Source organism: Cricetulus griseus, chromosome 6, assembly GCF_003668045.3.
Source record: "Cricetulus griseus strain 17A/GY chromosome 6, alternate assembly CriGri-PICRH-1.0, whole genome shotgun sequence".
Classification (NCBI taxonomy): domain Eukaryota; kingdom Metazoa; phylum Chordata; class Mammalia; order Rodentia; family Cricetidae; genus Cricetulus; species Cricetulus griseus.
In genome coordinates, this window is record NC_048599.1 from 149,430,471 (window position 1) to 149,458,255 (window position 27,785).

The 27,785-nt window shown below is 39.0% G+C and overlaps 1 protein-coding gene across 1 annotated transcript in view; it reads right to left on the reverse strand.

The window, feature by feature from the left end:
• Dennd1a (DENN domain containing 1A) overlaps positions 1–27,785 on the reverse strand; it is a 1,920,886-nt gene that overhangs the window by 1,801,849 nt on the left and 91,252 nt on the right. Inside the window, 1 exon segment of the mRNA XM_035446997.1 lies at positions 25,718–25,753. Within this exon segment, the coding sequence (XP_035302888.1) occupies positions 25,718–25,753 (36 nt within the window).

Genomic DNA, 27,785 nt, shown 5'->3' on the forward strand with positions numbered 1-27,785 from the left:
AATAATTTTGCAATCTGGGGTCAGCACAACAGGAGGAATTACATTAAAGGGTCACAGCATTAGGAAGGTTGAGAACCACTGGGCTAGAAAATTCTAGACTAGCCTGTATCACAAATGAGACACTGCTCTCAAAAAACAAAAGCGGGACATGCTTCCAAGTCTAGCAAAGACAGTGTGGTAAAAGAGCAATCTGCTGAAACTCCAGCAGGTTACACAGAGGTTCTGAGGATTAAAAAGGCTATGTGAAGTAACCAACAGACTGCATGACACACAGTAGCTGTTCAGTAGTTACTATTATTACTCATTAGATTTGGACACAAGTATGTTAAGTTTCAAGGACAACACTAATTTTTTTTTCCTGAACCAGAAATTTAATGACAATTACCTAAGCGTATAGAAGTACTAACTGTTCATCTTTGTTCAAGTCCCTATGCTCATAGCACTCATGTCTCAATTGAGTGACTCTGCAAAACACCTAAGACAAATTAACAAGTCTAAAATATAAGCAGGTTAACAGCATAGTGTGGTTCATATAAAACTCCTAAGTATGGATGTCCCATTTACCAGATTTGACAACCTATACAGGAAAAAGAGATCATAAAGTTTATTTTTTTCAAATAAAATTATGGAAAGGAAAAAATGTGGTTAAAAATAAAAGACCTGGTAGCTTCTGAAAAAGGAGGACGAGGAGAAAAAAGACATAATATTAAAATGCCACAAGAAAAAGAGTCAAGAAGTTGGTGAGGTAAAATACGTAATAATTCATATATATTTGGTTTTTCGAGACAGGGTTTCTCTGTGTAGCTTTGGAGCCTATCCTGGCACTCGCTCTGGAGATCTGCCTGCTTCTGCCTCCCGAGTGTTGGGATTAAAGGTGTGCGCCACCAACGCCTGGCAAGTTTTTAATATTTTATACTATAGGATTTTTATAATGGCTGAATACTGTGCAAGTTTGGAGAAACAAAATAATACTGCAGGTAACAAAGCTTTTAAACAGACACAGACTTAAGTAAATTTTAATACTATCTTACAAATAGAGTAGGAGTTGTTAACTCATGTTACAAAATTAACCACATCTTTCCAAAAGAAGTTTCATTTCACTACAGTGGCTAACTTGCAATATTGAGGTTTTAGAATATTTACTATATAAAGCAGGCTACAATATTTCTATAATGTTCTACACTTCGTTTATTACATATTTCTTTACTGCATATTCCTTTTTTACATATTTCTAAAGCACTTCAAACATTTCATATCATTAAATTTCTTATACAATTAAATTCTCAAAATAATAAAATAAGCAGGTAAAGGTATTTCATATTATTGATGAAAAAACTGAACATAAGAAAGACACATATTGTAGGGTTTGGAGTTGAAGTCTTTGTTCTAAGCTGGAATGTAAACTGGCTTGGGCCAGTTCCCATATTCTATGAAATTAACAGAAGGGATGTCACAGTCACATATATTCACAGACCACAGGATCTCAATGCTCAACAAAAACACACTCCAATTAATACCCGCCTTTGCCTGTTCCACAAAAGACTAAGCATCTTTCCAGAAAAACAAAAAAGGTCCAAGAAGTTAAAGGTGAAAACAACTTCAAAATGGTCTTATTATGGGGCTGGAGAGCTGGCTCAGCATTAAGAGCACTGACTGCTCTTGCAGAGGACCCAGGTTTGATTCCCAGCACCCAATGGCAGCTCACAATCATCCCTAACTCCAGTTCCACAGGGATCAACAACCTCTTCTGGCCTATGAAAGCAACATGTAAATAAAAACATTATACATTAGTTTTTCTGAAAATTAAAAAAAAAAATCCACACTACTTCAAAATTATTCACAAAGAAAGCTGGAAACAGTTTGGGAGTCCTGAGTCCACTGATGCCTATTTTCCAATTCTCATAGTCATACCCTCTTTTAGTAAAGACCACTTAAGAGAAGGCAAAACTTAAAAAAAAAAAACTGAAAATATAAACACAATGGCCAGAAAGAACAAGGTTGGTCTGCTTTGACTTCATGGAGCATGATGCCATGCACACAAACTCACAAGCCAATTCAACTGAATTCTTCTGACAAATCTCTTTGCAATTACCTAAGCTAATTTACACTACAAAATCAGAAAATGTGGTAAAAGACTACACTCTATTTCCTTTCTCAAACCAAGCCTCTAGAGCGGGCCCATGAACCTCATTTCAAAGTAAGAACAATAACAATAAGCAAGCAAAAGCTAACTCACATGACCTCTCACGTCACTAACCCTAAATGACAACATGCACTTCGCACCAAAGCAACTGAAAGAAAATCTTGTTCCAACCTAGAGCTGAACATTCTAGAAATAAGACTTATCTTGGAGATGCAGGCATGTCCTCTTGAAGACATGATATAAGCCTAGAATCCAATTACTCATCCATTACTTACTACCTGTATTACTTTGGGGCAACTTAGTATCAGTGCCTCATTTTGTACTATGTACTATCTACATCAACTCTAATGGGTCTAGAAAAAAATAAGAAAAAAAAATCTTCAAGTACATGAATTCATGTGTATCTATGTATATATAAACATGCCCTCTATATGTACAGAGGTCAATAAATGTTAACTTAGACCTACCCATGCTCTCATCTACCCCCTTGAACTCAATCCATTTTAATACAGTATTTGTTTTTACTCATAGAAGAGACTCTTAAGACCCCCCAATGAGGTAGGAGGCTCTGACTAAAACTGCAGAGTAGGAACTGAAGCAATGGTTCAGTAATTAAGAAAACTTGCTGCTCATGTAGAGGACCTAAGTTTGGTTCCCAGCACCCACAACCTCCTGTAACTCTGGCTCCAGGAGATCCAATGCTATCTTCTGGCTTCCACGGTGCCTGCACATACAGTACACACACACACACACACACACACACACACACACACACACACAGATGAATAAATAAATGAACACATGAATAAATGAATAAATACGTATTTTTAAGTTTAACTTACAAATTAAGCACACTAAGAGATTAATAAAACAGCAATATCTACATACTATACAAAGTCATACAAACATGGTCTCTTTCTTTGAAAGTGACAAACATTAGTATTTGAGGCTGTAGGTAACTGAAGATAACAGAAACCACAGACACAAGAAAAGCAATGATATAACATAAACTTGAGGAGCAGCTATGGATTCTACCAGTACTTTCCAGGTCATTAAAGAAAAAGATGTTGACAATAGCCATATCAACAGCATAATGGATCAATCCCAATCATTACAAATCCTAAAGCCACATAAAATATTTCTGCCAAGTATTTAGTATGCTACCTAGAAAGAAAATCCAATGCGCTTTTTTTTTCTTTCTAAACTCAGTTTTGTTCCATAGTTGCAAATAGAACTCCTGTTCAGAGCCCTGCTTGGAAATCACATTCCAAAATAAAACCATGCCAACTCCCTTTAATAACATCACCCAAACAATCCCACCAGTTCCTCAGTTTAGAAATATTAAAAGCTATTGATAGAGATTTTCATATGGGCAGTCCTTAACACATTAGGTAGACACTGTCTTTTATGGTTTATTCTTATACCCACAGCACCTGGGTGACCACAAAGACCACTGGAAATAGACACAGAAAGTGTGCTAGTAGGAAGTCAAGCTTGAAAGATCACATCGACACTGCTTTGAACCAATATCAAGGTAAGTCTTCAGCAAAGAAAACCAGTGGAGAAAAAAATAAATCAAAGGATCTCTCTGGCTGGTACTGCAGATGTAGTCTGCCCTCATGAAGCCACTACATTCTGCTCCCTGTCCTCCACTGTAAAATGGACCCCTCCAACTCCAATCCTGCCAATTTTATTGAAACAGCACTCCTTGCATTCAAGGCAGCTTAATCAGGAATATTAAGCCACAGTCCAGCAGACAGAAGGGATTCAACAGGGCAATTTAAAGGTCAAAGAAAAACTGGACTACAGCACACATTATATAAAGCACCTGGTATCAGATGGACACTCCCATAATTATAGTTTCTTCACTTAAGAGGTCAAATTTCCCTTCTCTGGTTGTCAACTAACTGCTAAGGAAATAAACAGTATCTGATATAATATGGCATTTTATTCTGACTCGTCATCTAGTAATTGAGCATTCAAAGCATATGATGAAAGAGCAGTTCTATGGTTCACACTGCTCTTCTAAATCAAATAGATTTAAATCATGTAGATGTGAAGAGTTCCACCTTACAGTATGTTCCCTCGTTCTTGTGCAAATACAAGCTGTCTATCAACATATTAGCATTTCAATCACCCCTGCTTTTTCCATAAGTGGAAGGTGTCTTCATTTATTCCTATTGAGTATCTACAGTCTATGAATTATTTCTGAAGCAAAGCAGTAAAATTCAATTTAAATCAAGTAAATGAGAAACCAGACTATATTCAAAAGTAAATGGAGGATTATGGTTCTAGCTACATAGTCCCAATATTACAAATAAGTTTCCCAATTGTTAATCTACTTAAAGATTAAAATAATTTCTTCAGAATTATGTTGTTTTAACAAATGGAAATGGAAAACAACTCCATCTTGTCACCCTATTTATATATTTTTAAGAACCCAGAATTAATTTCTATCCCTGGAATAAATACAATCATTGATTTTAAAAAATAAATAAAGTCTCCTTTAAGCATCCCTTTAAGGTGCTGACCATAAATGGTGTAATTTGCCCTGGACGTCATTAAAATGTAAAGTTAATGAGGATTCAGCTGAAAACAGAAGGAATGTAACCTATTTTCAGGCAAAAGTTCTAACAGCAATCAGAGGGAAAAGCTCTTTGATGTCTCTTTGTCTCTTCTCATTAATTGTGTGTGTGTGTGTATGTGTGTGTGTGTGTGTGTAAAAAAGAACCAAGCTTAAAATTTAAAAAAAAAAAAAGCACAAAAGTTTAAACATGATAATTATAACAGAACTTCAATAAGGTCGTTAGAATATTTTTATGGGACAAACAAGAAGTGTGCGCGCTCCTGCGTGTGTGTGTGTGTGTGTGTGTGTGTGTGTGTGTGTGTGTGTGTGTGTGTGTGTGTGTGTGTGTGTCTGCGTGTGTCTGCGTGTGTCTGCGTGTGTCTGTGTCTGTGTGTCTGTGTGTGTCTGTGTGTGTGTCTGTGTGTCTGTGTGTCTGTGTCTAGATAATACCTACCTGGTAGAGCTGTTGTAAGTGATGTGCTCAGCAGGATCACTGATGCACACAGGTCCTTTTCTGTCCCTCTACTCCCCAGAGGCCTAACAAAGTGCTGGTGCAAAAGCCATATTTAGTAGCCATTATTATTACCACATATGATGCATTCTTTCTTACTGCAAAATTTACTATATTAACCCTAACCTTCCTTCCAAGATTTATGCAACATTCAGCACCTCCTGTCACCAGGCAGGTGCGGCTTTTTCAAATAACCAGTATGGAGTAAACAGTCCCAAGTGGCATTTTATCATTCGAACTGCCTGCACAGGTATAAATATTATATCCTCTCCAGTTTTATTGCCTCATTTTACAATTATACTACTAAAGAGCAAAATAGCATGCAGAATGTTAAGTGGCATTCTGCTGCTTAGAATTTCCTCCCAAGGCTCCATTCAGAATAACAAATGTAGACATTATTTCATCTCTGCTCTATCTTGAAAGTCATCACCTTTACTTGAAAATACACAAGGATTTCTGCAACCCATTTTGTGCTAAGTAAAATCTTAAACCAAATGTGTAAATACAAAGAAGGTAATCTAGTACTTCCCAGGGATACCTTGCCCTGCAGGAGTTACTGTTACACCAGCTCCACAATACCAGTAAAAAATGTCTAATCTGAGACAAATGGACCAGTCTTTAAACAACACAAATATTTGACATTTTTTTTCACCCAAGCAAACCAACAAACCTGTCAATTCAATAAACTAACCAGTTTGAATGTTAAGAGATCGGAATAACAAACATTTCTCCAGCAATTTTCATTTTAAAGGCATTTCCACATAAATTATCTCATTTTCCCTGGTTCAGGCATTCCATAAATATGCATTATGTCTTCCTATTACCCAACACTACTCACAGCACAGTTAGGTACATGATGAGAGGCCCCTGTCTTCATGGGGCTTACAGTCAGGTAGAAAAGCTCATGCTAACTAATGGCCCAACAATGTAATGACTTTATTACAAGCCACAGTCACCTCTCTAACAGCAAACAGTAAGAGAGTGAGTTTACTTTGGGAAGCTAAGAATATTTCCTTGAGAATGTGATATCCAAGATGAGATAAAAAAGATTGGGAGACTGATTAAAAAGAAATATAGCAAAAGTGTCAGTATGGTGATAGTTGATGTAGGAAGGAGGGCCTAATTTAAAAGATAAATCAGTCAAAATTTTCTGTAATCTTGACTGTGGAGAGAGAACAGGAAGGGGATGAAGGCACTAGATTTCAGTTAGCAGAATGGTGAGGGCTTGTTTTAATGTGAGGCATACTAGAAGGGGCCAGATCTGGGATAATGGGCACAGATATTTCAGATGCCTTTGAGACATCAGAATGGCTACAAAGTTCAGAGGAAAGGTGTGTGTCCTATTCATTCAGCATGAGACTCCTAAGAAACAATTCAAATTGTGCCCATGTCCTCATTAGGGACAAGGAAATGAACAAATTCCTGAGCAACCCTTTTAAAAAACAAGCCAATGTGCAAATAGCGACAGAATGGCAAAGAAACCTTGAAAACCAAATATATATAGTTAAAGATTATATATTAATAAATTATTCCAACAAATTAGTTAAGTGAAATGAAAAAAACTACCAAAATTGACTCAAGAAGAAATAGAAATCTGAACTGATGTAAAACAAAGAAATCCAATTACTAACTTGAAGACTTCCCACAGTACAGAGCAAAACAGTAAGAACTTCACCACACATTTGAAGAAGTCATCTTAAACTCTTTCAAAATTCAGAATACAAAAACAAAAACAAAAAAAAATCAGTGACACTGACACTAACAGTGAGGTATAGGACTGCAATTAACCCTCTACAATATACCAGCAAACAAAATCTAACAATTCATAAGAATAATAATATACTATGACAAGTAACCTTCATCCTAAGAATGCAAGGTTGGGTTAAAATTCAGAAATAGATTAATAAACCACATCAAAATGATGCACAAAATCACAGGATTCTCTCAGTAGACACAGAAGACACATTTCACAAAGACCACATTGCTTCATGCTACAAATCAATGAATAAACTAGGAAGAGAAAGGAACCTCAACAAACTGATGAAAAGTATCTATAAAAAGCTTTCCCCACATAGGCCAGTAAACTAGTTCAGCAAGAATCAAGCACATTTCTATACAAACACCAGCAAATATGACAAAAAGGAAACATCTAAACTTAATTTAAATATAAATATCAACCAAAATAACATCAAAAGGGATAGAATAAACTTAATAAATACCATTGTAAAGCTTCTACTCTAAGAACAAAACACAATAGGAAAAAAAGACTACCTAAACCAACTAAAAGACACCCTCAAAGAATGAACATGACTACAAAGCAATGCTTTCTAAAAACAGAACCACATATTCACTTAACCCTATTGAATTCCAGCTGACCTTTTATAGAAACTGACAAACTGATATCAAACTTACATAAAAAATAGCATAACAATCTTGAAAAAAGCGTAACAATAACTCACATAAATCAATTTCCTAATTTCCTGTAAAGAGAGTAATCAAGACAATGTAATACTAGTAAAGACATGAACATGATTGAACCCAGAAAAATTGATGATTGCTCATTGTAATTGTCAATTGTTTTGGTTTTTGTTTTTCACAAAAGAGCCAAAATAATTCAATAGTGAAAGAACAGTCCTTACAAAAGATGGTACTATGAAAATTGTATATCCACGTGTAGTGAGAGATCCACCCAGCCTCACCTGTGGCACTGACCACACCTGCTTGGGCGTGGTCACAGGTGGGTATGTGAGCTTGTGGTATTTGATCTGGAGTCCAGGACAGGCTCACTCTCTCTTGGTTCCAGTAGGGTCATTGAGAGCAACATGGGTGTGGATCCTTGGAGCTGGAACTTTCGGGTCACCGGTTTCTTATGTAAGTAACTTCTCCCCCAACAAAATTAACCTATATGTAACCAAGTCCCGTATATCTTAATCTGTACATCTATATCCACATGCAAAAGAATGGCATTAGACTCCTCCTTAAGGGTAGAGGGGAGGAACAGGAGGCAGGAAGTCTCACACTGTAGCCTAGACTAGCATGGAACTCATTATATAGCCCAGGCTGTCGCCAACTTGTGGAGAATCTCCCTCCTCAGCCTCACAGTCCTATGAGAACAGCACATGACAACATACCAAGCATATTAGCTTCCCTCACAGTATACATGAAAATCAACTCAAAAGGAATCACAACCCAAATATAAGCAAAGCAACTTTATTAGTCTTTGGAAAAAACACAGGAATAAGTCTTTCAAACTTTAGGAAGAATATTGGTTTCTCAGATACAACACATAAATTGCAAAAGAAATCTTAAATAAAATACACTTCGCTAGAATTAAAAACAGTTTGTGTCTTAGATGACACTATTAAGAAAATGTTAACTAGGCGGGTGGTGGTGGTGGTGGTGGTGCAAGCCTTTAGTCCCAGAACTCAGGAGGCAGAGGCAGGCAGATCTCTGAGTTCTAGGCAAGCCTGGTGTACAGAGTCAGTTCCAGGACAGTCAAGGCTACACAAAGAAAGCATATCTCAAAAAATAAAAAAATAAAAAATTTAAAACCAAAAAACAAAGAAAGAAAAGAAATGAAATGAAAAAGTTAACCTACAAAACAGAAGAAAGGGACTGATTTCCAAAATATATAAGGAGCTCAAGAAGCTAGCCACCAAAACACCAAACAATGAAATTAAAAAGTGGGGTGCAGAACTAAATAGAGAATTCTCAACAGAGGAGTCTGAAATGGCTGAAAGACACTTAAGAAAGTACTCAAAATCCTTGGCCATCAGAGAAATTCGACTTAAAACAACTCTGAGATACCACCTCACACCTGTCAGAATGGCTAAAATCAAAAATACCAATGACAATCTATGCTGGAGAGGATGTGGAGAAAAAGGAACACTCCTCCATTGCTGGTGGGAGTGCGAACTTGTAAGACCATTCTGGAAATCAGAATGGCGGTTGCTCAGAAAAATGGGAATCAGTCTACCTCAAGATCCAGCCATTCCTCTCTTGGGTATATGCCCAAATAGTACATGTTCATACAACAAGGACATATGTTCAACCATGTTCATAGCAGCATTGTTTGTAATAGCCAGAACCTGGAAGCAACCTAGATGCCCCTCAACTGAAGAATGGATTGAGAAACTGTGGTACATTTATACAATGGGGTACTACTCAGCAGAAAAAAGCAATGGAATCTTGAAATTCGCAGGCAAATGGATGGAACTAGAAGAAACCATCCTGAGTGAGGTAACCCAGTTACAAAAAGACAAACATGGTATATACTCACTCATATATGAATTTTAGACATAGAGCAAAGGCTTACCAGCCTATAATCCTCTTCACCAAAGAAACTAGGAAACATGAAGGACTCTAAGGGATAAATGGTCCCCAGGAATGGGAAGTAGCATGAATTCCAGAGCTAAATGGGAGCACGATGGTAGGGGAGAGGGTGCTGCCACAATAAGAGCAAGAGAAGAGGAGTAGAGGAGAGGAAATGGAGGAGCAGAAATATTGAGTAGGGGGAAGAATAGAGGAGAGAGAGCAGGATGAGAGATACCACATCAGAGTGAGCCACTATAGGTCCGAGAAGAGATCTGGAACTAGGGAGACCTCCAGAGACCTACAAGGAAGAAACAATCTGACAATCCAGGCAATGGAAGAGAGGATAACCTAAAAGTCCTTCCCCTAAAATGAGATTGATGACTACTCTTTATGCCATCCTAGAGCCCTTATCCAGTGGCTGATGGAAGCAGAGACAGACATCCACAGATATACACTGAGCTGAAATCTGGAATTTAGTTGAAAAGAGGGAGGAATGAAGATCGAAGGGTCTGTACCAGGTTGGAGAAACCCACAGGAACAGTTGGCCTGAGCAAGGGAGAGCAGATCGACCCCAGATGCTATCTGGGAATCCAGTACAAGACTGATCCAGACCCCTGAACATGGATGTCAATAAGGAGGCCTCTGCACTCCAGGGAGCCTCTGGTAGTGGATTAGTACTTTTCTCTGGTGCAAGAAGGGACTTTGAAAGCCCATCCCACATGAAGGGATACACTCTGGCCCTGAACACATGGGGAAGGGCCCAGGCCCAGTACAGGAAGATTTGGAGGACACTGCAGAGCCCCCATTGAGGGCCCTACCCTGCCTGGGGAGTGGTGGGTGGATGGGGTGGGGGTAGGTGGGGGTGGAGGGGGATGGGGGTGAGGGGAGGGAGAGGGAGAAGGGACTTACATGTGAAACAAGCTTGTTCCCTAACTTGAACTAATAAATAAAAAATAAATAAATAAATAAAACAGAAGAAAGTACTTGCAAACCATTTACCTAATAAGAGACTTGTATCCAGAATAAATCTTTCAAAACTCAAGCCAGGGGACTCTTACCATGTAAGCATGAGGACTCAAATTAAATCTCAGGCAACCAGCCTCATAAAGTGAGGCATAGTGGTGCACTCCTATAAACTCAGTACTGCAGAGGCAGCAGGAGGATCCCTGGGGCTTGTTCCAGGTTCCTGAAAGACCTTATCACATGCGCGCGCGCGCGCGCGCGCGCGCGCACGCGCACACACACACACACGGGCACACACACACGGGCACACACACACACGGGCACACACACACGGGCACACTCATCCACACACGGACATAAAAACAAACCCCAAACCAGGCATGATAGCACATACTTGCATTGTGGAATAATATTTTTTGTGCACTGTGAAGAAATACCACTTGGAGGGCTGGAGACATGGCTCAGAGGTTAAGAGCATTGACTGCTCTTCTATAGGTCCTGTGTTCAATTCCCAGCAGCCACATGGTGGCTCACAACCATACGTTATGAGTACTAGTGCCTTCTTCTGGTGTGCACATATACATGGAAGCAGAATGTTGTGTACATAATAAATAAATAAAATCTTAAAAAAAAAGAAATACCACTTGGATTGGTTTAATAAAAAGCTAACTGGCCAATAAGTAGGCAGAATTTTCAGGGCAGAGAAAATGCTGGGAAGCACAGGGAACAGACATACAAGAAAAGAGGTAAAGCCACGAGTCATGTGGTAACACACAGATGAATAAAAATGGGTTGATTTCAATTATAAGAACTAGGTAGAAACAATCCTAAGTTATTGGCTGAGTGTTCATAATTACTAAGAAGTCTCTGCATCATTTATTAGGGAGCTGGCTAGTGGGACAGAGGAAAAACTAGCTACAAATGGTGATCAATGTCTAGATACGTATATCCACATAAAACATGAAAGAGCTTTAATAAGGGTTCTAAACACACAAAAATGGGGCCAAATGAGGCTTCCTTGTCATGTGTCTCTCATGCCAGCAGCAGTACAGAGACACATCTCACCAAAGCTGCCTGAGTGTTTGAGCCACCAACACAACATGAGCTAAGCCACATGGCAGGTTTAAGGTTTTGATCATGCAGACAGAAAACATTACAGGTACACAGTAAAGCAGGTTCAGAAGGGAAAAGAAAACCTCTAAAAAGGTTACAGTGCATTTAAAAATGCACAGGCTTAAGAAAAAAGACTGGGTATAGACAGTCATACAAAAAATAGATTAAAAATAAAGTCATTTAAAAGAGAGTAAAATAATAAAGAAAATAAGCCACATAAAGATGGAAAATACACAAGGAGTCTGTATCTATGGTTTCTTGTTAACTTTGAATTTTTTTAAATGTCAATATACAAAAAACAATAGCTACTGAAGAAATACTGGACTGTGAAAACTGTTAAATTAAACCAACCTATATATTTTAAAAATGTCTTACCTTCAAAATGGAAATTGGACAATGTGTTGCATTGGGGAAGAGGTTATGCTTTTATTCCCACCGGAAATGAAAGCCTTCGAACTGCTTCCAGATGAATAGAGATCAGATGTGACCAGGGGAGACCTCCTGAGTATCTTGGCTACAGACATGGGGGTGGAAGCCAAGAAAGACTACAACCCAGGAGATGAGTAAGCTTATCTCTTGACCTGAGAACAGCGATGAGATGAAACGAGACAAGAAGAGCTATAATAAACCTTGTTGGTTACAGAATCCTCATGCCATCATTTCATATGACATGGGTAGAGATTTATATTACACTTTGACTATACAGGCCAAACTAACTTATAATGTTGACAGATGCTTTTTACCTGCTCAAACATAAAACAAAAAAATCATCTTTAACTGATTTGTGTATACAACACATTCCATGCTTGTGTTAATGAAGATATGTGTGTTACCTTTAAGCATTTATGCATTTTCATAGCACAGGGACCAGACACCAATGAAAATGGGTGGCCCAAGTGATCCATCATCTCAGAGTGCCTCTGCTGTAGTTTGTCAGAGTTCTGTATCCAGAACAGCTGCAAGGCTGCTGGTTGAGATGATCCCACCTCACAGCCTACTCCAGCAAAACTTCAGAGAGTCCTTGCACTTTCCCATTGCACAGAGACTGGACAACAAATAATACAGCTAACTAACTCTCCCAGGACTTGACCATTATCCCAATTTTCCCAGGATCTCCTAAAGATGCCAGCACCCTGAGAAAACACAACACCCACATTCCCAAGAGGTGGGGCGGATGTCTTTTGGTCATTCAATGGGTTATAGATGTTTGTCATTGTTTAAGAGGGTTGGTTACAAGTTATTTGTCATAGTCAGAAAAAAACAACTAAATAAATGAGTTAGACTCAAGGATCTCTGAAGGAAAAAGGGGGATACAGAATAAAAATAATGAGGTAAAAGGATAGATTGTTGAGTCTACTTTTCAATCACTAGTCTCAAATATTTTACATTGGTAAAATGGATTTTGATATATTGATACAAATTTAAGGTTAGTGTTAGTATGTTTCTATTCTTTTTTAAGATATTGCACCTAGGCATTCCGTGCGGTAGCGGCCGGCAGCACAGCTCCATGACGGGGCTCCGCATCGCACATGCCTCCCTCCCAGCACAGCCACCTTGCCCAAGAGGAAGGTCAGCACGGATGGAGTGGCCAAGGCGGAGCCCAAGCACTGCTCAGCAAGGCTGTCGGCCAAGCCCGCCCTTGCCAAGGTGGATGCGAAGCCGAAAAAGGCCAAAGGAAAGGATAAATCATCAGACAAAAAAAGTGCAAACAAAAGGGAAGAGAGGAGCAAAGGGCAAACAGGCTGAAGCGGCTGACCAGCAGACTGCAGATCTGCCTGCAGAGAACAGAGAGACAGAGAACCAGAGTTCAGCCTCTGAGGTAGAAGAGAAAGAAGCCAAGTCCGACTAACCATTCATCATGTCTGTCAGTGGTTCCTACCTCCCTTCATGTACAATCCAGAGGAATATTTTTATCAACTATTTTGTAAATGCGAGTTTTTTTTGTAGCTCTAGAAACATTTTTAAAAAGTGGGAGGAAATCTCACCTCACCCCATTTTTTAAGTATAAATGATTTTTTTAAGAGGTTAAATCATTTGCTGGTTGTTGGTACAACCAGAAAATAGAATGCTCAATCAGGAGAGGCTGTGACTGTCTCAGGGGTCACCATAACATTCCGTAGAGGGGGCTAGTTTTATACCCTACAGCATAAAGCGTACTAAGTGTTTGGGGTCTTGGTCGTGCATTTGTATCTGCAGTATTAAAAAAAAAAAAAAAAAAACACTCCTCGGTCCTTGCCCTGTCAGAACTGTCTCTGATGGTCATGGCTGTCCATTTTCCTAAGAATTGTGATAATAATGCTGTGAAAGGTGAGCATTTTGAGTATGTGCTGTATGTGGTATAAAATTGTGAATCCGTGGAATTGAGGATTGTGAGCATGTGGATTTTATGTCAGGTCTTAGGGAAAACTTGACACGTGTGAGGCTGGAACATCACTGAAATAAGTTCAAAGAAACAACACGTGACTCTTGGGGTACGAGAACACAATGTATGTACTCTGCTCCTCAACCAATAAATCACAGTTGTGAAAGTTAAAAAAAAAATAAGATATTGTACCTATGCAACTCATTTTTAAAGCTTTACTCCTTGCAAGATATTTAGGATAACAAAGAAATATATGTTGATAGTCATCTATAGCAATCAAACTTAGTATAGTCATGTTAGGAATGTTTTCAAGGTCATACAAAGATATATTTTAGATAGGTGATCTATAAACACTTCAAAGATATACAGAATATTGCATTTAAAATGTTTTGTTAACATAGGGCTTCTCATGACAATGAGACATATCTGCTCCTGTCAGCACCAATTTACTTGAGAAAAGATGACGGGCATCAAAGAAACTCTATATAGAGATTGCTTTCAATGTTGCAAAATTAGCCATTTGGGCTAATATTTTGCTGTACAAACTAGACAAACAGGATAAAAAGGAAAAAGACGAACTTTGCCAACATAAGGGAGGACAGTCCTTCAAAATTTCTGCTTCACAGAAAAGTCTGTCAGATGTTCAAGGCCTGTAGGCTAAAGATGGATGCCCCAACATTACAGAGGAACCTTGGATGACTGTCCAGAGAGTCAGCTGTTTCTGTCATTTCTATAGTTTTGGAAGTTGTTTGCTCTGCACTTCCTGTTTACTCAAGTAATATTTTATCCTTCTTGGGTCTCTGATGGAAACTGAAAATTACATAGTTATACTTTTACAGTTTTCTTTGTTACCAAATCCAGAAAAGAAACTTACATAAGAGATATAAAATTTATAAGGCTGAGAGGCAGAAAACCTTAAATTATTTATCTAAGAAAATGTTTGCCATCTTAAAAAAAAAAAGTTTTGGGTTGGTAATACAAGTTAGGATAGAAAATGAATTAAGTAAAAAACTTTGGACTCATCAAGATAGGATGGATAATGGAGTATTTTCTCCGAATTTTCCAAATGCAAATCGACTGGACATTATGAATGTAATTCTTACCTGATAATTGTTTGTATTGTATATAATTTTACTATGTTAGAGTTGAAACCTTTCCTTTTTATTCAGAAAAAAAGGAAAAAATGTGGTGGAATAATATTTTGGTACAGTGTGAAGAAATGTCACTCACATTGGTTTAATAAAAAACTAAATGGCCAATAGCCAGGCAGGATTTTCAGGACAGAGAGAATGCTGGGAAGAAGAAGAAGGTTGTAGTCACCAGCAGATACAGAGGGAGCAGATATGCAAGAAAATAAGATAAATCCATGAGTCACGTGGCAACCCGTAGATAAATAAAAATAATAATAATAATCAGTTAATTTCAGTTATAAGAGCTATTTTAGAAACAAGCCTAAGGTATCAGCTGAGTTTTCATAATGAGTAAGAAGTCTCCATGTCATTTATTTGGGAGCTGGCTAGAGGGGCAGAGAAAGACTAGCAACACACGTAATCCCAGCACTCAGGATGCTAAGTTCTTCGCCAGCTTAAATTCCATAGAAAGACCTTGTTTGGGAGGGGAGGGACCATAACAAATACACACAATCAAACAAAACTACAACTCTATTATTAAATTCAATAATAGGACAGATCAATAAATTGGCTATGCTCTCCAGAAACAACAACAAATACTCAAATTGCCCATGGGAAGATGTTCCATCATAAGCCTTCATGTGATATCATGACTTTCAACCATGAAAACTTTGAACTAAATAAACTTCTTTTCTTTATTAAGCATTCAGATTGTGATACTAGTTACATCAACTTAAAAAAAAAATCAAGTAACCTCGGTCTGGTCCTTCAAATTTTTGTCTGAATTCATGAAGAGGTATTTGGAGGAAGAAGAGGCTTCCATGGACCCACACAGATGAATATGACATCACATTCTCAGTATCTTTATGGAATAGCCTTTAAGCAAATATTGACAAATCCTACACAATTATGTCATCTAAAAGACCATGGCAATGTATGGAATGACACTCAGAATTAATCCTTTGGTACACCCTAAAAGCATGCATTTGAATAGCAGATTGAAGCTGGTTATGCATGCCTTTAACCCCAACAATCAGGAAGCAGAAGCAAATGGATCTCTTGAGTTCAAGGCCAGTATGGTCTACAAAGTGAGTTTCAAAACAGCCAAGGCTTTTACCAAGAGAAAGCCTGTCTTGAAAAATAAACCAACAAACAAATCTATCTTTAAAAAATAAGAAGGATAATACAAACTGTAGCAGTTTGAATAAGAATGACCCTCATTGGCTCATACATTTGAATGTTTAATCATCAGGGAGTGACACTCTTTGAGAAGGATTAGGAGGTGTGGCCTTGTTGAAGGAAGTTTGTCAAAAGCCCAAATCAGATACAATCTGTCTCTTCCTGCTGCCTGCAGATCTGGATATAGAACTCTCAGGTACTTCTCCAGGACCATTATCTACCTACACACTGCCCTGATTCCCTTCATCATAATGGACTAAGGCCCCAATTAAATATTGTCTTTGATAAGAGGTGCTTTGGTCATAGTGTCTCTTCGAAGCTGTAGAATAGTAACTTTGATAAAACCCAAAGTGTTCACTGAGCACAGTTAAACAACTGGCTTAAAAAAAAAAAAAAAAAAAAAAAAAAAAAAAAAAAGTCCCTCCGGGCAGTGATGGCACACCTTTAATCCCAGCACTTGGGAGGCAGAGGCAATCAAATCAAGTCTGTGAGTTCAAGACCAACCTGGTCTACAAAGTGAGTTCCAGGACAGCCAGGGACACACAGAGAAACCCTATCTTGAAAAAAAACAAACAAAAATCCCTAAGACAATTACTCATTTTGTTTTACTGAAAATAATCAGCAACTATCACATGGTAGATTTGATTCCATGACTATTGAACAAAAGAGCAGAAAGGAAGGAGAAAATATTTCATTGTAAATAATACTTCTGCAGGAAAACAGAAATAAAACCAAACAAAGCCAAACAACCTTAAATAGAAAACACTCAATTTATGAACTTTATGTAACTCATTCTACCCAATAATCAGATTTTAAGAATCAAATATTTCTATGAAGTCTTAGGAAATTCCATTTTGATAGTATAAATGTTTAATGCTTGGGCTAATCAGTCTTTCACTGCTGTGACAAGCTTACAGTATAAAAACAGGAGAGTTACTGGGATGATTTTGTGTAATGTCAGCACTGGCTGACTTTGTTGCTATGTGTCAGAACAGAGCAGAATGTCATGGTATCAGGAGCTCTGTGGAAGAGGAGCTGCTCACTTTGTGGTAGCCAAGAAGCAAAGAAGGCAGGTTAAGAAAGAGGGAAACAGCACAAATCTTCCCCAGACACACTCCCAGTGATCTACTTCCTCTAATACCATCCCACCATGATGGTGGTGCACCCCTTTAATTTCAGCACTCAGAAGGAAGAGGCAGGAGGATCTCTGTAAATCGGAGGTCAGCCTGATCTACAGACTGAGTTCCAGGGCAGCCAGAGCCACACAGTGAAACCCTGCCTCAAACTGCACCCCCCACCACACACACACAAAGTAATTCCACCACCTCCTATCCTCTTCCAATACTTGTCAAAAATAAAATCAAATGAATAATCCATCACCAGATTTATACCAGAGTCCTTATCTTTGGATCCATCATCTGGGAAGCACACCTTCAACACATGAACTTTGGGGAGGGTGCTCCACATTTAAGCTGTAACAATCTTCCCTAGCCCTCAAAGGTCCTAGTCAATTTATAATACAAATTGCCATTAGTTTGTTTCAAAGTTTTCCCAAATTTTAAGTTAACTACTTTTTAACAGTTCAAGGCCAGAGTCTCCTGTGAGGATCAATGTAAATTCTTAGCTATGATCACTAAAAAAAAATCAATAGTTATATGTCCCAAATGCAACTGCTACAGAAAGAAAAGTAACCTTCTAAAAGGGAAGAAAGGAGGCATGGAAGGGGAATAAGGCCAATGTGAGGGTTTGAAAAGTTGGAGAAACATTAAATCCTGTGCTCCGTGGTGGGTGCCATTTCGAGCACTCAGTGGTAGACTAAGATACAAATGGCTTGTATCTTACAAGTACCTACCGGGTGTTACACACACACACACACACACACACACACACACACACACACACACACACACACACACACAGTTTCTATGTCTGCAGCCCACATGGCCTGTTTCTTGGGCTGGCTCCCCTCTCCATTCGTAACTTTCCCCAAGATGTCCCATATCTCAGCCTTCTCTGATTTCTTGAAGATGTCACCAAATCTTTGGCTTCACAGATTGCTGTCTCAGAGACAGCCCACAGGGAATTCTGACTCTGCTATCCATTGCCTGGCCTCCTAGGTTTTCTTTTAAATCTAAATGGAACTTTCACAACCTTCATCTCTTGCATCATACATGGCTGCTAACCTACCATCACACAGCTAATACCAAAGTCTATCATCGGCTATCACAGTGCTCACCCTCAGTCTATGGCTTTAGCCGCCTCTGAGTGCCTCAATGGCTAAGCAGAGTGAAATGAATCCTTGGGGAAAAAAAAACTTCCTAAACAGCTCAGAAAAGGCAGGATTCCCCCAATCCCACCCCAAGCAGTGTTCTCCCCTTAAGGCAAAATCTTTCAAAGGCATTTACAACTGTACTTTCTTAAGGACTCAACAGAAAGACCCTTCCTGACTCCTGAAATTGCCTCAAGGCATCTGTCCTCCTATCCCAGTGTACTACAACTGCCTTCGTAAATGGCTTTAATCCCTCTAACAGCCACACCCTTATTGCCTACTGATGGGGGAAGTCCTTCTGTTTATATGTTTGTCTTATTGGTTGATAAATAAAGCACTGTTGGCCAATAGGGAAGCAAGATAGGTGGGGCTAGGAGTCGAGGAGGATTCTGGGAAATGTAGTAAAGAAGGGCATCACCATGCGATCACAGCAAGAGAGGATGAATGTCGCCAGTGTCCTCAGTAAGATAAGTCTTTATAAAATATATAGATTAATGGTTATGATTGATACTTAGGACAGAGCTAGCAAATGAGAAATCCTAGTCATTGGCCAGCAGCATTGTAATCAACGTAAGACTATGTGTGTTCTTTGGGGGTCCTAGCATGGTGGCTGTGCTCGGACAGCTGGCAGAATATGTTATCGTTACAGTCTACAACTTGAAATGTGCTTCTTTTCCGTTTTTCATTTGCTCATGTTTCATTTCAAAAGCTCTAGTTCAGGGTTTGGTGGGTAGCTCCTTGGCCATGGGCCTGTGGTGGGGAGAACATCATGGCAGTGAGAATGCTGCTCATCTCAACAGCCACAGGAAGACAAGAGGAATGCCCCAGTTAGCCTCCTCTCAAGTTTCCATTACTTCCCAATAATGGCATCCAAGTACCATAGCATCAAATGGATCATTCCATTGATGATTTCAGAGTCTTCATGATCCAAACACTACTCAGTGACTGGATCTCCCAGTTGGGCACCAAGGTTTCATTCAACATATGAGTCTTTGAGGTGACACGTCACATCCAAACCATGCCCATTTCAGATCATGCACACCTCTATAAAATGTCAACCTCAAAAAAAAAAAAAAAAAAAAACAAGCTTTTACTGAAAGTATACAATTGTTGTATACTTTCAAAAATAATTACAATATACCTAAATGAGCTGCTTCCTAGATGCTTTCATGGAAAACACGTTTAATATACATCATATCACCTTTAGGAATTGGCTCATGATGTCTACAAAGAGAAACCCTAGAAGAAACACACACTCTGCAGCAATAACTAATACAGCAAAACATCTTACAAATCAATTTTTGAGTTGTTATGCTGTCCAAACTTGAGCCTGATCGTTCTCAGCTGAGGAATCAACACTTCCAATTGCTCTTAAAAGGTGACAAGTAGTTACCCTAGCTTTCAGTCAGCGCTTCCACCCTGAACTGATGATTACTACCTTTGCAGAGAGCTACTGAACATGATTAGATCAGAGGCTTAATATTTTACCTGGGATCTTAAAGTATAAAATAAAATTCAAAATGCTTAGAACTCAAACAACAAACAAGCAAGCTGCTGATTTAATCAATGGAAGTAACTGGCTACCACCCGACCACAGTCTGTCCACTTCAGTCTCTTGGTTAAGACTGCCTTTAACATAGATAGCTGAAGTATCCTGGGAATTACCACTGCCCATTGTAATAAACACAGCAGATGGGAAATACAAGGTAATGAACTGTCATGGCTAATCTTGATTGTCAACTTGACTAGATCTGGAATCAAATAAGAGACAACACTCTGGGCACATCTGTGAGGTATTTTCTTAATTAGTTAATTGAAGTGGGAAGATGCATCTTAAATGTAGGTGTCATCTTCCAGCATCAGTCCAGATAGAAGGTCTGGGGGGGAAAGCTTTTACTTTTTGCCTGCCTGTCTTCATACCTTGTTTGCAAGTTCATCTGCTCTACTGCTGTCTCTGTGACTTCTTCTGACAGCCTCCACTAACATCAAAACCCAACTTCTTCTGTCACCAATGGAACTCCAAGAATCATCCAGGCCCACAGAGCCAGAGTGGGGCTGCTGAAGCACTGAGCCTCAGGCTGAACAGCTGCTGTGTTCTCAGCCTCTTCATCCTGAAAGAAACCATTACTGGGCTATTCAGAAAAGACCATGTAAGCCAATCTAATAAAAACCCCCTTTAGAAGATATTCATTCTATCATTCCTGTTCCTCTAGAGAACCCTGGGTATTACATGAACAAATACTTAATATAATCTAAATCTATTTTCTATTTTGCTAGGAAAAACAAGGATAAATACCTACACATACACACACACACAGAGAGAGAGAGGGGGGGAGAGGGAGGGAGAGAAGGAGGGAGAGAGGGAGAGAAAGAACACTTGAACCATAAGTAACACGTAAAACTCTGTAAATGAGACTTTCAAAGGTCTTACAAATGACATTAACATCACATAAGACACAACAAACTCTATTGAATGATAAATTCTGTAAAATAAAAATATCTTTAAATGTCTCTTTTTAAATTAGACTTACTAATTCAGAATGGGGAACATGCTATGGCACAGGGGTAGAGGTCAAAGGACAACACTCAGGAGTTGCTTCTCTTCCACTATATGTGTCTCAGAGATCAAACTCGAGTCATAGACTTAGGAGCAAGTACCTTTGCCCACTGAGCAATCTTGCCAACCAAAATGTCTCTGTATTTAGCTAGCCACCTATTGGATAAGTTAGCCCATATAGAAGAATTCAAACAGCAAGATTCCAAGACAAAGGACATCTAACAAAGTGTTTCAAAATGGCAGCTACAGAAAAAGACAAGAGGTCTAGGAGAGGTGGCATCTGGTGTGAGTTTTAGTGGACAATGGAAGTGAAGGAGGAAGATAACAAAAAAGAAAGAAATCAAGTACAGAAACAGGAAGACAAAGAGCCCAGAGTGACTCAAGCAGACAGAGCATAAGGCCAGCAACAGGATGGGAGAGAGAAGAGGTCAGGTAGGTCATAAATGCCTGAGCTCCATGCTAACAAGTATACCATATTATCAGGTTAAGCAGAAGGATGGCACAAATGCATCTGTTTCAAACACATTCTGAAAGCATGTAGAAGACAGACGTAACCAAAGGAAGCTAATTAAGTGGCAGTTGTTAAAGGAAGAATAAGAAAGGCCAGAACTAAAGTAAAAGCAATGAAGTTGTGCGTTAAACAGAAAAAAAAATCAAAGAAAATTAAATTTTCCCTTCTCTTCCTAACAGACAACCTAGATATCCACAGATGGCAAGAGATAGCCATAGTGGTCCAGAGTGGAGTACAGACAGTATTCACATAAGAAGTGCCAACATGAAGAAGAATCCAAGTGGTATGAAGAGGGTTCCTGTGCTCAAGCAGCAATCCAATACAGGATATTCCAGAACGTAAGAATGACAAAACAGTCTACTCAGGATTCATCCAGTGTGGAGAATCAAAGCTCAACCAAGGAGAAGTGGACATCCAAAAAGAACAGCTACCAGACACAAGGTTCCAAAGCAATGAGTAAAGTATGCACATAAGTTACCCCAGTGTGAGGTGTAATAGCACCTGAACAGTCTAGAGAGACTTTTCATAGAGTGAACACCTAAATGTCAGATCCCAAGTAAGAGAATCAGGATCAACTTGGGAAAAGTAGGTGTCTAAATGGACATCATCTGTTCCCTACCTCTGTCCACCAAGATGGCCTAAGGAAGAGACACACTCAACAGCAGCCCTTTGTATTCATATTTAGAGCCTTAAATTGCATTCTCCACTAAAAGAAATTAGAGCTTCTTGAAGAAATAACCAGTTTCTGTGCTAAGGAAAAGATGAGCAAATAGCAATTGTGCCAGAAAGCAAAGAAGTACAATCTAGGCTGGCGGTGGTGGCACATGCCTTTAATCCCAGCACTTGGGAGGCAAAGGCAGGTGGATCTCTGAGTTTGAGACCAGCCTGGTCTACAAGAGCAAGTGCCAGGACAGCCTCCAAAGCCACAGAGAAAACCTGTCTTAAAAAACAAAAAGCCAAAAAACAAAATGAAAAACAAACAAGCAAACAAACAAAAAACACTCTAGGAATGGCAAGGATAGATAAAAAGAAAACAACTTCCTAAGCCAGTGGTTCTCAACCTTTGGGTCACAACCCCTTTTGGGGTTGAACAACCCTTTCTTTCACAGGAGTCGCATATCTAGCATATCAGATATTTATGTTACAATTCATAACAGTAGCAAAATTACAGTAATGAAGCATCAACAAAAGTAATTTTATGGTTGGGGTCACCACAACATGAGGAACTATATTAAAGGGTCACAACATTGGGAAGGTTGAGAACCATTGCATTAAGGACAACTGAAGAACTCAGTCTCATCCCTGGGCCTTTGGTTCTACGAGATAATAACAGTGTAATTACTATTCTTCATCTATGGAGAGCTACTTTAAAGTCATTAGATCATTGTTTCTCTTAATCTGAATAATTCTTAGTAATTAAAGCTTTTACAGTTACAAAATTCTCCACAGTGAGATGGAACCTCTAACTTGAGATGCGTTATGCTTTAAGCAAAAACTAACACTCACTAACAAGATTACCTGTTGTGATTAAATAAATACAAACTGTTTTGCAAAGTTTGTAAATGGGTAAAACAGCATAAAGTAAAACAGTAAAGCTCACCACAACCTTATTTTAGCCTGTATAGGAGATGGAGAAATCCCTCCTTTGCCACAGCTTCTGGTGTCCCCATGCACTGCCTGATACTCCAATTTCTGCTGCTCAGCCTCAACTATGTGTGCCCATAGAGTTACACAACAGTGTGTGAGAGCATTCCTGCATCCTCTGCCTCACAGCTCCACACTACACTGAGTCCCAAAATGCACCAGGCTGTGACAGCTGTAAGCAGTGAAATCTCAAGATGGGGAAAACATATTCATTACATTTACAAAAAGCTCTTATATCTTTGGTTAAAGCTACAATTAATTTAAAGAAGCATGAAGCGTCTACAAAGGATATCAGTGATACTACTAGAAAGGGGGAAGAGTTTCTTTCTCCTGGCTTGAAACTGCAAAGTTCATGTCTAGTTTGACATAAGAGTCAGACTACAGACTGACAGTCTTGGGAGGGATCCTAACAGCAGTCCAGTTCTAAGCTTTTCACCCCACTTACAGGCTAAAATCCCAGGCTGAAGCCTATATAGTCTATTCTGCCACCTTCACTTCTTTAAGGAAACTTCTCCCTCAAATATTCAAGTTTCAATTTGGCAGTTAATTTCAGGCTGCAGTTAAAAGGCACTAGCTGTCAGTCAGACCTCTCCCCCAGCCCCCTCCTGAAAAGAAAAACTGACAGATCACAGGAGCTTTCTTTTGTAAACCAATTCTGGAACTTTCATGCTTCTTATTTGTTAGGTTAAAGGTTAAATTGCTGACCTGTGCCCTCCTGCTTAGCGGCCTTCCCCTTTCTCTGTAAAGCTTTATTTGGGGGCTGTATTTACATGGATTAGTCCCTTTTCACACTAAGAAGGAATCTGTTCACAGCCAAAGCCTTAGTTCTGGTTGTACAAAAAGCAGCCACAATTATTCACCACCAGACAATGACCATATTGTGGATTTACAAAAAACCCACCCCAGCCAGGGAAAGATCTGTTCTTACTGCACAAAACAATAGAAGAAAAATCTTATCAAGCATTCAAGAGAAAGCAAACAAAGCAAGCCCACTGTGAACTTGATGAAGATGTCAAGCTCCTTTAAAATATATATATATAACTCAACAAAGACGGGTTCTCTTGTAAAATCTTGGGAGTGAAACTTTTTCTACTCTGAGTTTCCCTTTCTGGTTAAACACAGTCAGGAGCAGCAGACATTGACAGCCAAAACCAATAAATGCTGCCATTTTCTAAGCATACTTACAAAAACTTTTTTAAATGCACAATGCAGGGAGGCTTTCTTCTCCAAATATGTCCAGTGCAAATTCCAGGCAAAGCATTTTCAACCAAGTACTGAGCTACACAGGCACCTTAAACAAGGCAAAATTTTTTGTCTCAATCTCCAAGAAATACAGGCTACTCCCCCAGCCCTCAATTACAAATACCAAATTAGAAAATAATAGTAATTTTAAAAACCTTTAGAATGCTGGACACAGTGATATACGGCTGTAGTTGTAACATGAGGGAAGCTGAGGCACCTGTTTCAAAATACATACATTCACAGAAATACTGGGTTTAATGAAAACATAGCACCAGGAAGTGTGATATTAAATGTCAGTCATACCCTGTCTCTTTGGGTGGGTTTGAAGGGTAGTCCCTTGCCACAGAAACAAACCTTCACCAGAAACACTTTATATCTGGAAGGTATATATCTCACAACTGCTGTCCAAATCCAGCCCTGGGTCATAGCTGTCCAGGGAAACATGACAGCAAGTAAAAAGCCTTTTCTCCCATCAACAGGTCGTTAAGTAAGTGCCTGCTATTCTCTTTCGATTAACACAACCTATATAATCCTCATACTCCATCAGCAGAAATGTTCCTCACACAAAATAATGAAACTAAAAGCAAGCATTAAATGCAGTCTAATAATTGTTACAATCTAATTGTTTTTAAAGTATTACTACTTTGTTATTTTTTAATTCATTTTTATTTTATTTTGTGTATGTGGCTGTTTCACCTACATGCATGTATACCACTTGCATGCCTGGTGTCTGAGAAGACCAGAAGGAAGTGGCAGATCTCCCAGGATCCCACAAGAGTTACAAAGAGTTATGAGCCACCATGTAGGTGCTGGGAACTGAACCCAGGTCCTCTGCAAGAACAGCCAAGGCTGATCCATCTCTTCAGCCCCCAAATATTGCTACTTTGATTTACTTTTTAAAAGTTAGTGCTTTTTTGCTTTGCTTTGTTTTTGGCTCATTTAGACAGACAAAATGGCTCAGTGGGTAAACACTTGTTACCAAACCTGACAATCAGAGTTTCACCACCTACTGCCCCCCCTTCCCGCACAAACTCACATGGTGGAAGGAGAGAACTGACTCCTACAGGATGTCCTCTGACTCCACACTCATATCATGGCATGCATGCAAGTACACACACATGCACGTGAAAATAAATAATGCTTTTAAGGGCTCACATGAGATTTGCTATGGATTTAGTCTGGAGTAAGCACTGTAATAGGTAACGCAGCTTACCTTTGCATGACCTTTTCACCTGCCCACTTCCTTCCCCTAAAGGCAAAAACAAAAATTTGACCAAAGAAATCAACAATCTGTCTCATGTCAAAGGGCACAGAACTTGATAACGAATAATAGGAAACCACTTGCTAAGACTAAAACTCTTCTGCAGCCATCAAACAATAAGGTCTCATGGTAAGCATTAACTTTTCCTCATTTGAACTGTACACCAATAACAACCTCTTAACACAGGAATACTAGAAGCTTAGAAGGTGGACTTGATGTAGGTGAATTGTACTCTACCTCCTTTTCAAACTTTCTGCAATATTTTGCCTTTTTGTGGCATTTTTAATGGAGTAGTAAGTACTGTGGAAAACAGACAACTCTGGCCAATGCTCCCTGTTTAGAGGACAACCAGCAATTGTTTCCACGCAGAGCCAACATGCAGGGTCCCAGAAATTTACTTACTTCTGAATTAGAAAATTTATGGTCTCAAGAAAACTAAGGTGGCCTTACAAGGACACAAACAAAGTAGGAAGTACTTAAACTCCTTACCAACTTGTAGGACAAGATTAGGGCACAAGCTACACTGAGAGGTGATTCAAATGGAAATGCTCGGCAGCCTATCTAACAAGGATAAACTCCCCCAGAGTTAATGAGAGATTCATCTTGCTTTTCAACCTAGTGGTATATTTCGGAGAAAAGGAAGAAACACATGGTGAGGCTTAGAGCAAAACCTTTTAAATTCTTTGTCATAAAAGCTGCAGAGTAAACTACATTTCCTTTACTAATCCTTCAGACACTTGTTAAACTCCAGTGTGCTGACAACTTTGCCACTGTAATCACATTTGGGTTTCTAACAAGTAAAAAGAAAAAAACAAAAAAAAACAAAAAACAAAAAACAAAAAACAAAAACAAAACAGAACTTTGGTTTACTAAATTGTATTACCGTCTTCCTTGAACAAAGTGAGAATTTACACTGCCTTCACAAACTGTTGAAAGAGGCACTCCCTGGGGAAAAATAACTTTTGGCACCTTACATAGCAAACTGAAGTTACAAGCATCTCTTTCACCACAGAGTCAGTCTCCCCTCCCTTCTTCCCTCCCTCCCTCCCCCGCCCCTCTCTCTCCACTAACTTTAAGCTCAAACTCTGGAAAACTTTTTAATTAAGTATACAGAGGGTTTTTTTAAAAATAGTTTTTCCATGACACTGGAACAAAAAAGTTCTTGAAACCCAGAGTTCAAACCTCTATAATCCTCCAAGCTATGAAAATATAGCTGTATTTTTGTGGAGAGGCTGAGAAATGAAGAATGATTTGATCTGACAAAGAAGGATAAAAACTAACTAGGCACTGTTAATCACTCAGAGTTAGTATCCTACTGAGTAGGGCAGCCCTACAAGATAACATTGTCAAGCTTACCTTTGCAAAGAGAAAAACTCAAAAAAAAAAAAAAAACCGAAAGGAAGAAAGCACATCTTCCCAAGGTAGGACTCCCGATAGCTGTAGAGCTTTAATTTGGATACAAGTCACTGCAACCACAGCTTTGCTACAGGACAGGATAGGGAAACAGCTTTTAGTGACAGTTCCCGTGATGCCAGACCACGAGGCTGTCTTCCAGAGTTGGCAGAAACAGTCTATAACATAAGAAATACAAGCTGCCACAGAGGCCTGGGTAAATGCCTTATTGTCCTCTGTAAAATCTGATGGACACATACTAAATGGAGGGAAAAGGCATTCCTCTCCCGGTAAGACAAACGTAAGCATGCCTGCTTTAAACTTTTCATCTTGAGCACATCTGCTCACAGAAAAGGCAGAATGATGTCCAAGAAGAACTCTTGCCTCACACACCCCGTCCCTCCCTAGATCTATCCCATAAAAAAAAAAGAATACAATAAATGAAACAGCCATTCAGCTCACTGAAAATGAAATATTTATCAACAATAAAACTGCAAAGGCTTACATAACTATCCAGTTTCTCCAAATTCAGCTGGAATGATATCAACTCACTCACTGAACCAAGAAATCTGTCCTAGTACCTACTATGTACCTACCAATCAATGTTCCAGATGTTGGTGATCTATTG